Raw genomic sequence first — 12,217 nt, 5'->3', positions numbered from 1 at the left:
GCAATCTGTAGAAGTGACCTTCTTCATATAAAACAAAAAAGAGAACAGTTGATCACAAAATGAAAAAAATAAATAAATAAACACAACGGGTTTGGAGAAGATGGACAGCTTCTAACCATTGGGAGTAGATTTTTTATGTCATTGGTTTCCAGGTAAATTGGAGTTGTTTATTCATAAACAGGAAAATAGTAGAACTGAATTGACCAATGTTTAAATCTTTTCAAGCAAACTACAAAATTAAAGTGGTTAAAGTTGTAAGTCCATTCAAATGTTGTTATGGAGTCTACATCATTAGAGCCAATAATGTTGGATTATGAACTGATTTGGCCAGGAAACAATTAGACAAGACAAACTGTGTCTGAATGTGTGCCAGTAATCACTGCCTCAGTGTGAAATAAACCAAAAAAATACATGCATCTGATCTTGGCCCATCATCATGACTAATAGTTTTGATGTGCGATAATAGGAACATTGATGCAATGGTGTGTATGACAATTTGTTCTGAATGATAGGCCTAATCCATTGTGACTGTATATGTGCAGTTTATTTCTTGTATATGTGACAGGAATGTATAAGTACAAACACATCATTCTTTTTGAGGATAAGCATGTGGTGAAACCAGGTCTAGCTAGGTAACAGTTAGGTTAAAGTGAGTCTGAATCAAAGTCAGCATGTGTTAAATCACCTTCATATTTAAATCATAACAAACATCATTAGGTCTTTTGTAATAGTGAGAAAATAACTTTTAAGTTTCTGATAACATGCATTTGTTATATTCAACTATTCAAAATATATACAAAACTCATCAAGCCTTATAACATAATGCTAGAGTGGTAAACAATCAGTGATATTGTCTTGGTGTGAACCGGTGAGACCAAGCCTGTGGAAGTTAAACCAGTATGTAAAATCCCCAAATCTCCCCTCAACCTTCTTCAAATGCTGTGAACAGTAATATTACAACAATATCACTATCCACATTTGACTGAAAAAAGACATTTGGGACTTTTATGGAGTTATTGAAAGTTACTGTCAAACCACGATTGCACACAATCATTTTTTTTTTAAATAAGATAAAGAAAATATAACAAAATAAAATAATAAAAATTGAAATAAAATAAAGCTTTAGGGGAAACTAACAAATTGTTCTACAGCTTTCTGTTTCTCTTTCATTGGTAGCATTGTTCATGTGAAACATCAGCCACAAACCAGTTTGAAGAAGTTTCCTCTGCCACAGATCTACCAATGAGAGAAGGGAATTTAGGTGTCATCAGTATCTAGGTAGATTTAAGTTGGTGAAGACTGGAAGCCTTTTTTAAAGACAAGACTCTTTGAAAGGACCTTCATGGAAAAAGATAGTAAGTGTGTCAAATAGTGTCAAAATATCAATGATATCTATAAATAGTTAAGATTTGAACCACTTCAAATCCATTACACAATCTATGAAACAATTTTTTTTGCCAGATTTGTCTGTCAGACTGCTGAAATCAACGCATATTACAAACATCAATAAGTCAAATGGATGAAATATACAAAATCAAAAAGGGAACAAAGGCTTTAAAAAAAGGTTTAAAAGGTAATTAAATCTCAAGCGTAAACAGACCACTGACCTAAATATAAACGCATTACAACAATCAGCATCTTCACAAAGTTAGGAGAGAATGGCTTTAGGCCCTTGATATTTTCAGTCTGAGTTTAACAGTTTGTGCGACACATTTCAGCGTGCATTGTTTTTTGGTCTCGTCTTGCCACAACTTGATTATTTTTTTATTTATTAGACAGTAACAAAAATAAATGCATAACAAGATGGCATCACAGTCACATTATACATTTATCAGAACTGTCGAGGATAACACAAGAAAGTTACAAACTTATTTCCATTGCGGTCCTCGTCCAATATTATGGAGACTTTGCAAAGAGGCTGTTATTAAAGGGTGGGGGACTTACAGTTACATTGGACATCATACAGAAAACTTACAGTCTTTAAACACCAGATCACAAACAAAAGTGACTATTACTGTGTACAATCTGGAAAAATGAGCTATCTGTAGATCTGTATGGAGTAATATTTGCTGTGCAATAAAAAATCGGAACCTCTAATGAATTCATTTTAATTTTTGCCACAGGTTATACTTGACACTCAAAGAAGCATTTCCTCGTTAAAATATCTCCAAATCCCCACTACAGTTTTTGTCCTTACCAACAAGTGGAAACATTTTTGCATATGGCGTGGGAATGTGAAAAGGTTTATGAATTTTGGGAGAAGATTTTATCTACATTGTCTGATATGATAGGGAAAAATCCCAATGCAATCAACTGCTCTACTTCTTAATGATGATTCAAATTTAGATTAAACAGACAGACAACCTTTCCAGCTTCTTATTTTATTTATTTATAAATGTATTTGTTTTTCTTTAAAAAAAAAAATATATAGATGTGATAAAATAAGTCATTTGCTTTGATTGCAATTTTTTAAGGATCAGTGGTGTGGACTAGGGGGAACACTGGGGGTGATGGAGGGTCCGTTTTTTTATGTTTCCATGTGAAGCATCTTTGCAATCTGTAAGTGACCTTCTTCATATAAAACAAATAGAGAACAGCTGATCACAAATAATAATAATAATAATAACAACAATTAAATAAATATTGAAATAGTCAAATAAATAGATGCAAACGGTTTGGAGAAGATGGAGAGCTTCTAGCCAATGAGAGTATTTTTTTATGTTATGTCATTGGTTTCTATGTAAATTGGAGTTGTTCATTCGTAAACAGGAAAATAGAAGAACTGAACTGACCGATGTTTAAATCTATTCAAGCAAACTACAAAATTAAAGCGGTTAAACCTGTAAGTCCATTAAAATGTTGTTATGGAGTCTATTTGAATTGAGTTCTCAGTGGTCATTCCTAACTTTAGAGCCAGTGTTGGATTATGGATTTGGCCAGGAAACTATTTGAATGTGTGCCAGTAATCACTGCCACAGTGTGAAACAAACAAAAAATAAATGCCATCTGATCTTGGCCCATCATCAAACTAATAGTTTTGATGTGCGATAATAGGAACATTGTTTCCTAAGCAATGGTGTGTATGACAATTTATTCTGAATGGTAGGCCTAATCTATTTATTGTATATGTGACTGTATATGTGCAGTTTATTTCTTGTATATGTGACAGGAATGTATAAATACAAACACATCATTCTTTTGAGGATAAGCATGTGGTGAAACCAGGTCTAGCTAGGTAACAGTTAGGTTAAACCAGTTTGGAAAAGTCCCAAGAGTCATACATAGAGATTAATCAAAGTCAGCATGCATTAAATCTTCATATTTAAAAAGTTTTTGTAAAAGCGAGAAAATAACTTTTAAGTTGCTGATAACATGCCTTTATTATATTCAACTATTCAAAACATACATAAAACGTATTAACTCTTATAACATAATGCTACAGTGGTAAACAATCAGTGTTATTGTCTTGGTGTGAACTGGTGAGACCAAGCCTGTGGAAGTTAAACCAGTATGTAAAATCCCCAAATCTCCATGGCAGTCATACACATAGACAAGCTGCATAAAATATTTAGATCTGTGATATTTCATATTTCCTCAAACAATAGTGAAAATGCCGATGTTGAAACCAAAGTTCCCTAATCGTGTAAAAGGAACTTTCATTTTGGTTTGACTTGTCTGCAAGTTTAGAATCCAATTCTATTCTACTGGTTTCTTATTAGCATGCATATTACTATCATATTGGCTATTTATTAGTACATATAAAGCACATATTAATACCTTATAGAGTGCCGAAGTTATGACGTCACTTTGTAGGACAACTCGGAAGTTAGCGGCGCATGGGTTCCCTCGATCGAAAAGCTATGCATTTTCCCCATAGACTTTTGGAAAATCGCAAAAAATAAGATCTGTGTTCAACAAAGAGTTGTGACCCTTACACGTTTTGTCTATCAAGATAATCTTTACAAGTTAATCCAAAATTTATAGGATTTTGAAGCCTATATAAAGTTTAAAAAACCACAAGCAGACACAATAAAGTTTAAAAAACCACAAGCAGGTTATAAATGGTGTTTTATGTCATAGATCAAAACGTGAACATATTTAGAGGTTTTGTTAACCACAGACCTTATTTCAGGCGATTTAGCAAAAACCCATTCAAAAAACCCATAGACTTTAGGGCGAGGGAACCGGAGGGAACTCGCTTCCGCGTTTTGGCCTACAAAGTGACGTCATAACTTCGGCACTCTATTCTACATGACCATCTTACCCTATACATAAACTTAACAACTACCTTACCAACTATTAATTAGCAGTAATAAGGAGTTTATTGAGGCAAAATTCTTAGTTAATAGTGAGAATTGGACCCTAATCTAAAGTGTCTTTTTTCTCTCTCTCTCTCTCTCTCTCTCTAGGAGCCTTCCTGTGTTGTGCGACCCAAGACAGCGTTGTGTGCCACAACACCAGTAGATTGCAGCACTTGTTGTCCAGGAACATTGACTGTAGTACGATCTTAATGTTGATTCTGGATTATTCTCTCAAGCAAAAAGCATAATTTTTGACATTGTCAATTAGGTTGGCTCTGATTTCATTTGAAACTGATTTCACCTCTCTTCCCTCCTCTTACATCTTGCTCTCCCCTTTGTCGATGTCGTCTTATATTTTCTTCTCTTGCTCTTTACACTAATACCATTGCCCTCCACTCTACCCATCTCTTCTCCCTCTACTCCTCCATCTTCTCTTTCTACATCCTCAGCTCTTCTTACTTCTCCTACATCCTCAACTCTTCTTGCTTCATCTCCTCTAACTATACCACCAATTCCTTTCACCTCATCTCTTTCTACCTCTTCCACTGTTCCTCTCCCTCTCAATATTTCTCTTCCTCAATCCTCTCCAAAACCTCTCACTCTTACACCTCTTCTTTTTCCAATTCTTCTTCTATTTGTGGTTGCGCTCAGGTGAGCTTCAAAGGTTTCTATTTATAACCTATTTTTGCAGCGTTGAGCAATGTAGCAATCACAAATATATCTGTTAATTTCTTAAACGCAATGGCCAATAAGTGGTGTTTAAGATAGTCAGAATCCACTCACAAACGCCAGAGTTATGCAAACCAAAGTCCTATCTATTTGAATGGGGGGAAAAACAGATAGCTTGCATCTGAAATCGCATAATTCCCTACTATATAGTATGTGACAATAGAAGATGTCCAAATTCCCAGTACCGATAAAAGAATAAGCTAAAAAGTACCTGGATGAACTACTTCTTCTGGTGAGATTCTGAAGTGTGCATACGATGGACACTTTACTATCTCATGAGGCCACAGGAGAGGATTTGGGAATGGCAGTGAAGCGTAACTGATGCTGGTAGATCACATGATAATGACAACATGGCGAATGTAGTACGTCCAGATTACATTCATACTACACACATTTATACTTTTTTATCGGTCGTGAAGTAATTACTTATTCAAAATAAGAACCTACTCAAGAGAGTATGCAATTTCGGACGCAGCCATAGACTTGTGTCATATACCGTTGAAAAGGAGACTCAACTAGAACGTCAGTGCCATCTCAAAAAATCTCTTTCTCTGACCTTCACCTTGACTGTTCCTTTCTGGTGGAATGATCTGACCAACTCATCCAGAGCTGCTGAGTCCGTAGCCACTTTCAAGAAATGGCTGAAGACGCATCTTTTCCGGCAACACTGTATCCATTAATATAACACCTTCTCTTCTCTTCTCTATTTAAAAAAAATAATAGTAATAATTATTATGTCCATCAGACTAAACTGGGAAGGGTCATAGCATATTAGTGTTGTCAGTTTAACTGGTTCTATTGTTCTAGTATTCTGTAATTAGTAATTCTACTAATGTGTGTACTGTTTTACAAGGTGTATTTTTGAAAAGTTAATTTCAAAATGGAGTTTTGAAAATGTACATCTTACTTGTGAAAATAGTACCAAAGCAAATAAAAAAAAAGTGTAATAAGAAATGTTTCTTGAGTATCAAATCAGCCTATTGTAATGATTTCTGAAGGATCATGTGACACTGAAGACTGAGTAATGATGCTGAAAATTTCGCTTGAATAAATTACGGTTGTGTACATGATTAGCAACATAAACAAGGTAATCCTCCCTTTCAGTTCCCAGAGAAGGATGATAAGACGACTATACAGGCTCAGGATGGGGAAGAGGATGAAGATGAGGAGGAGGAGGTGGAATAAGTAAGTTAGACCATTTTTTTTTCTCATGCCTTTGCTGTGTGCTATTTGCTTCTAACTAAAAGCAACAAAAAAAAAAACTGACTACAATATTAAAAAAAATACATTAAAACAATCAGTTTGCAAGAAATCCAGAGTCTTTGACACTGCACCAGAAGAACACGTTCTACTACAACAAAACACTGTATCAACCATCCATGTAAAAACCATCCATCACTCAATAGTGAAGTATCATTCTAAAGAGTTCACCCAGATGACACAGTCAGTAACAAAAGATCTCGAGTCATGCTCCTTTTTTTGAACAAAAACTATTTTTGGAGTGCATAGAATAATACAGAAGAGAAGCTAGAAATCTCTATACAGTTCTTTTCACATATCTTTATTCTTTATGAGCTTTGTTTTTTTCTTTGTTTTTGTTAGCTTCTAAGCTTAAGAACTAGCTATAGATCTTTGTTAATTGTAATATTGTTTAGGTTTAGATTTTATAACAGATACGGATACTCTCCATAATTTGAAGCAAAAAATAAAGACATGATAAAAAGATTTGAAAAGATTCAGCAGTTACTTTATTATTATTATTTAATTTTTTTTGCCAGAAATAAGTTAAATTGTTTTTTCAAAGTTTCCTTGCTTTAATACTGCTTAAGTGAAGCAGTATTAAAGCACATCACCACTAGACATTTGTAGCAGTTGGAAAGGAAACTTTGAAAAAACAATTTAACTTATTTCTGGCAAAAAAAATTAAATAATAATAATAAAGTAACTGCTGAATCTTTTCAAATCTTTTTATCATGTCTTTATTTTTTGCTTCAAATTATGGAGAGTATCCGTATCTGTTATAAAATCTTTATTTGTTTAAATTTGTATACCCATCCCTAATGATGAGACACTTATGTTTTTAATAAAAAATGAAAACTTTTTAGTAATTTGTTACATTATTCATTGATTGTTTAATTTATGAATTGATGTGTTCAATTTTCAGTACTCATTGTTAAGGAATCGGTCATGTTCAGAATGTATTAGCTTACTATTTGTACAAAGTAACAGAATAAATGCTGTTTAATAATGAATGCAGTGTGTGTTTTTTGTTTTTGTTTGTTAGTTTTCTTTTAGATTTTAATAGGGTTTTGCATTGGTTTTCATTACATATATGTATTGATTCCAAGTTATTCACTGACAACCGTTAACCCTTTAAGTGCCCCCCACCCCCCACCCTTTTTTAATAGTCATGAAAATGCACATTACGAACTTAAATGGTTATAATTCAAGAATGCATTGGAATATAGATGTAAGATTGGTCTTGTTTTAAAGAAGCAGATTATTGTAGAAGTGAAATAAATTAAGAAAGTGAAACAGAAAAAAAGTTATAGAAGTTTGAGTTTATGAAAATGTACAATGTAAAAAATTAATTATTCATATTTTATATAAAATATATATTTTCAAAACATGGTGGACTCTAAAACTGCAAGAAAATCAAAGCCAAAAATCTGAACAAGTTTTGTTTAAAATTTTAGGTTGATATCTCAAAAAAGTAGCTTTCAGTAAGATTTTGTTTGGGCGCAGTACCAAACTTTTTCACTTTGGTGAACACCAGACTCCTTTACTGCCCATATAAGGGTGCCTCCATTTCCATATGTGGTTTGAGTGATCTGAACCATTATTTCAACAATTTTCAAACAATTTATGAAGTAGACATCCTATTCAGAAGTAGTATGGGAAGTTTGGCAGATTTTGATATGAATTCAACCTCTAATAAAGACATAAAAAAAACACATTTGTGTGCATTATAGCTCGCTGCCACATCACAAATGGTGAATCTATTATTTTTTTCTTCATATTTAAAACTTTTTCAGATCTTTTTTCTAACAAAAATTAAATGGATGTTATCTTTTGAACTCTTGGCATGAGTTAGGTTCCTAGGTTTAGGTTTCTAGGTACAACTTATGTTTCTACCATTGTTTCATGATTTTTCATGTTCATTAATATTTCAAAATAAAGGTCTGAACACGCCTTAGGAGTATGAAAATATTCTTGTTGCAAATTGATAAATTATGGCTCCTCTGTAATTTATTTTGAAAGCTTGAGCATTTGAAAGCTTTCAAATGATACATAGTTTGTCAAGATTAGTTTAGGTTTAGTATAGGATATTACTGTTTTAAATATGTAATGGCTATGGGCCCACTGGTGGGCCGATGACACATTTAAACCATTAGAATTTAGTAGGTTTTTTTTTTTTTTTAAACAGAGCATGAAGTGTTTACTAGTTTAGTTTATTTGAATTTAAGGTAAAGTTACTTCGCTGCAACGAATATGGTCCGGTTACATTTTCACAAATTTACTGTGTTGGCTGGGCGTAAAGCTAAAAAAGGAATTATTATCCTTATGAAGGATAAGTAAATGACCACTGTCAAATTATGATCTATCCCTTCTAGATAGAATAAATGATTGATGTCTGGACATATCTGCAAAGGCTGCCAGAGTTGGACATATATAGCAGATAAGATCTTGTGACCTAATGAAGAACGCTGAGTTGACTAGCATTGCTATACACATCAATCTATATGTTTACAGATGGATATATTGTGGGCCCATGTGTTTTTGTTTTAGGTTTAGATTTTGAGAAGTATCTCCTTTTTTGAATGTTGAAAAAGCTAAATTACAAAAAAAAAAATGTATTTATCCTAACATGTTCTGCAGTGCATGAAACACAAAAAGAGTTGTCATTCATTTTATTTTATAAAGGAATTCGAGATTCTTTAGATAAATGGTTTTGTAATGCAGCCACGTCATTGTCTTATGATGGTTGAGAATGTTTGCTATATTATGATATTAGAATAAGTTTATTTTCAGACGTAAATTAAGTGTTTTAGGGCATTTTGGAAGAAAGATGAGTGAGGTTAAAAACAACTATTATGAGTTTTTAAAAAGTATTCTGAATACTGAGAAATTTTATAAGCAATAAGAATAACTGTAAAACTGTTTTGTAAAGAAATATTTATTTAGAGCTGAAGTGAACACAGCACAGAACCGAGGCATGTTTCAGTTTGTGTTTCTGAGAAAAAATGTTTATTGCAATAGTTTGCAGTCATCAAGTCACACAGAGGAATTATTCTCAGAATGAATAAGAAGGAAGAATAAACTATTGATGATTTGGGTTTCTTAATTTAATTTAAAAAAAATGTTTATCAAATATATTACATATAAGACTGCACTAATTTAGTTCCAATATATGTTTTATGGTAAATAAGAGTAAAACAGAAATAAAATAAAAAAAGACTTCAGAGTACCTTTTCTCAGACCCAGAGCCTGACTGATACTTATTAGTAACAAAGACTTACAATTCTGTGTTCTATAACTTTAAATGAACCCATATGCATGTTAATCCAGTAAAAGTATACTGAAAAAGAAGCCAGCAAGAATGAGAATTTCTACATCTCTATATAATCTCCATATTTTATACATCATTATATCATCATATATCATCAACATTCAATAAAAAATTGCAAATATCAAACAAATTTATCAGATTTGTTGTTATTGTTTTCATTATCCAAAATTGTTTTCATTGTTAAAAATGAAACATCAGTGTAAAGTTCAGAAAGTGAGTTCTCCATCCATGAGTCAAGTTGAATCCTCATCCAGTCAGTCTGACCTGTAATTTGTATGATTATTATGTAACTCAGATTAACAAAGCAGTATTCATTTATTTTATAAAGCCAAACATTTTGAGTTTTCAAAGTGTTAAATAAACACTTACCATCATTAAGATGGTACCAGGATCCTCCCTATCAAAATAAAAAGTGATTAATAAAAAACTTGAATAGAGACGTTATGAATAAACATAGATGCGTATCAGCATGATTTGCTCTCATCTCCACTGACCTGTTGATTTCTTCTTGTAGTAAATGAGTCCAGCAGCTGCTAGGATGATTCCCAGCACCAGACCAGAAGCACCAATGGCGATTTTATTCCTCTCAGACTCAGGAAGAGAAGGATCTGAGGTACAGAAACCATGTTTTATTTTAATATTTACAGTGTTTAAGATTGGCTTAACATGTGTGAATGTAGTTACAGGAGCTTTACATTCTTTTATTTGATCATAATTTTTTGTTTGTCAAAATATATTATTTACATAAGTCTTATGTGAGGGAAAATAAATGTTTCCTCGTACCCCAGTCTACGATGATGGGTTTAGTTAAGCCGGCGTGATCCACCGCACACGAGATCTTCTCTCCAGATTTGGGAGTGTATTCCAGGTGGGAATGGATCTGGTAGTACCAGTCTCCGTTAGGCATCTCCTCAGTTGAAGTCACATCAGACTTCACGACTTTACCGTCTTTCATCCAGGAAATTTGGATCTGGTGTGGGTAGAAGCGGTAAGCGCTGCACATCAACACAGCTGGGTGTCTGCCACCAGCCTGAGTCACTGAACTGAGCTTAACCTTTGGTGGCACTGAATCAATAACAATAACATATTAAATGCATATCCCATAATACATATTGTGATTACATGCAAGGTGTACTATAATATATAAAAGGTTCATAAATATTATTGTATGTGTTTTAGAGTATATTTCTAATATGTCCAGGGGCAAACAAAACTTAAAACATAAGCCTTTTTTTTTGACATTTTTAATTTTTAAAAAGAATTAAAAAATGAGCAAACTGTTGTTTAAAAGTACCTAGTGTATGCATTTAAAACAAGAGTTTTGTGTGTGACATGAGAGATCAGAATCTTGTGCTGCTTACCTGATTTATCAGCGACAGCCGTCTGATATATTTCAGCATTATGTTTGCAGAATCTCTCCACCTCAGCTCTCTCTGACTGCAGTTGGCTGGGATCCTTGTTCCATAATTCTGCATTATATACTCCATGTTCAGTGTACCCCACAAACTCCCCCACAGTGCTGTTGAACTGTATGTACACATCCTTATTGAAGATATAGTTACGAATGTACACCATGTCACTGAGATCACGGGAGCTGTGGATGCATTTAGTCCACACAGAATAGAAGTATCCATTCGCTGAAAAATAATGTTAAAGCAGTTTTACAGTTATGCCAGATGATTTCACATCAGCCACAGAAAAACAGAAGGACTTGGATGCGTTAGTCAGTTATTGCATTAGTGAGTTGTCTTTTCTATTACTAGCAATACAAATAATAATTAATAATGAGAGATTAGTATTGTCCTTAATTATCTATCCATTTAGCATGACGCTGTTTTATTTACCTGCTCCAGTGAATGCAGAAAGCATCAACATAAGATGAAAACTCAAGACCTTCGGCAGTGACATTTTCTCTCACTGTGACTGTCCCAACTGAAGAGGAATATTGCAATACTTTGTTCATTATGTGAATATCTAAAACAACCAGCCAATCAGCTTCTACACATATGAGTGTCAAGTGTTGCTAAGCAGTATCCTGTTTTATTTTAGAACTAAAGACATTACACAATGTCTGTATTCTTCAAGCATCTCTGCTAATTTTAAGGATTTAATTAAACCATATTTTATCATATTCTAAGTTTCTAATTAGTTTTTTTTTAAGTGGGTAACTACAATTAAATACCAATCTGACAAATCTCAAAAGGAACTTATCAAAAGCAACAACAATAATAATGGCTATCTCAGTTATTTACATCAAACCGTTTTCCTTTTTGAATTTTTATTATTATGTGTTAATTAAAAGAAAATATGAAGAGGTCCCTGATTGTTCTGACTGTGATTTGTTTAGCATACAGCATATTTCACCTTCCTGTGTCTTATAAAATGCAATAAAAAGATTAAAGTAACAAAATAAAATGTCATTGCTATGAATTGCATTTCTCTATTTTTTCAGATTTTTATTTAAAGATGGATTTAACAGGCTTTTTGCCAGTACATTCTTCTTTATATGACATGGCCATCCACAGCAAGGTGCTTTAGTTTTTCTCAGCTGATTTATACATTTCTATAAACAATGGTTCATGCTCTAAAAAAAATTGTAACCAGACAATGAAACAAG

General features: G+C 33.2%; 1 protein-coding gene and 1 long non-coding RNA gene across 2 annotated transcripts in view; one reads left to right on the top strand and one right to left on the bottom strand.

Moving 5' to 3' along the window:
- The window catches only part of LOC143732905 (uncharacterized), a 376,949-nt gene that overhangs the window by 37,040 nt on the left and 327,692 nt on the right, over positions 1–12,217 (top strand). The window lies entirely within an intron of this gene.
- On the bottom strand, positions 9,256–11,566 carry LOC143732899 (H-2 class II histocompatibility antigen, E-S beta chain-like). The gene is made up of 6 exons (XM_077224362.1): positions 11,445–11,566; positions 10,962–11,237; positions 10,384–10,665; positions 10,095–10,208; positions 9,970–9,997; positions 9,256–9,864 (listed from the first exon to the last, which is right to left on the bottom strand). Exons 1-5 carry the CDS (start codon positions 11,506–11,508, stop codon positions 9,975–9,977), a joined length of 759 nt encoding a protein of 252 aa, XP_077080477.1. The 5' UTR covers positions 11,509–11,566; the 3' UTR covers positions 9,256–9,864; positions 9,970–9,974.

The sequence above is a fragment of the Siphateles boraxobius genome, unplaced genomic scaffold (assembly GCF_051911475.1).
Source record: "Siphateles boraxobius isolate OS27281-9 unplaced genomic scaffold, OSU_SipBor_1 9, whole genome shotgun sequence".
NCBI lineage: Eukaryota > Metazoa > Chordata > Actinopteri > Cypriniformes > Leuciscidae > Siphateles > Siphateles boraxobius.
The sequence above is the reverse complement of the archived record's forward strand: the minus strand, read 5'-3'. Positions and strand labels throughout refer to the sequence as shown.

Coding starts and splice junctions, on each gene's coding strand:
- LOC143732899 (XM_077224362.1), bottom strand. CDS start 11,508: ATGTCACTGCCGAAGGTCTTGAGTTTTCATCTTATGTTGATGCTTTCT. Junction 10,666..10,961: donor GGCTGTCGCTGATAAATCAG/GTAAGCAGCACA, acceptor TTATTGATTCAG/TGCCACCAAAGGTTAAGCTC. Junction 9,998..10,094: donor CTACAAGAAGAAATCAACAG/GTCAGTGGAGAT, acceptor TTATTTTGATAG/GGAGGATCCTGGTACCATCT.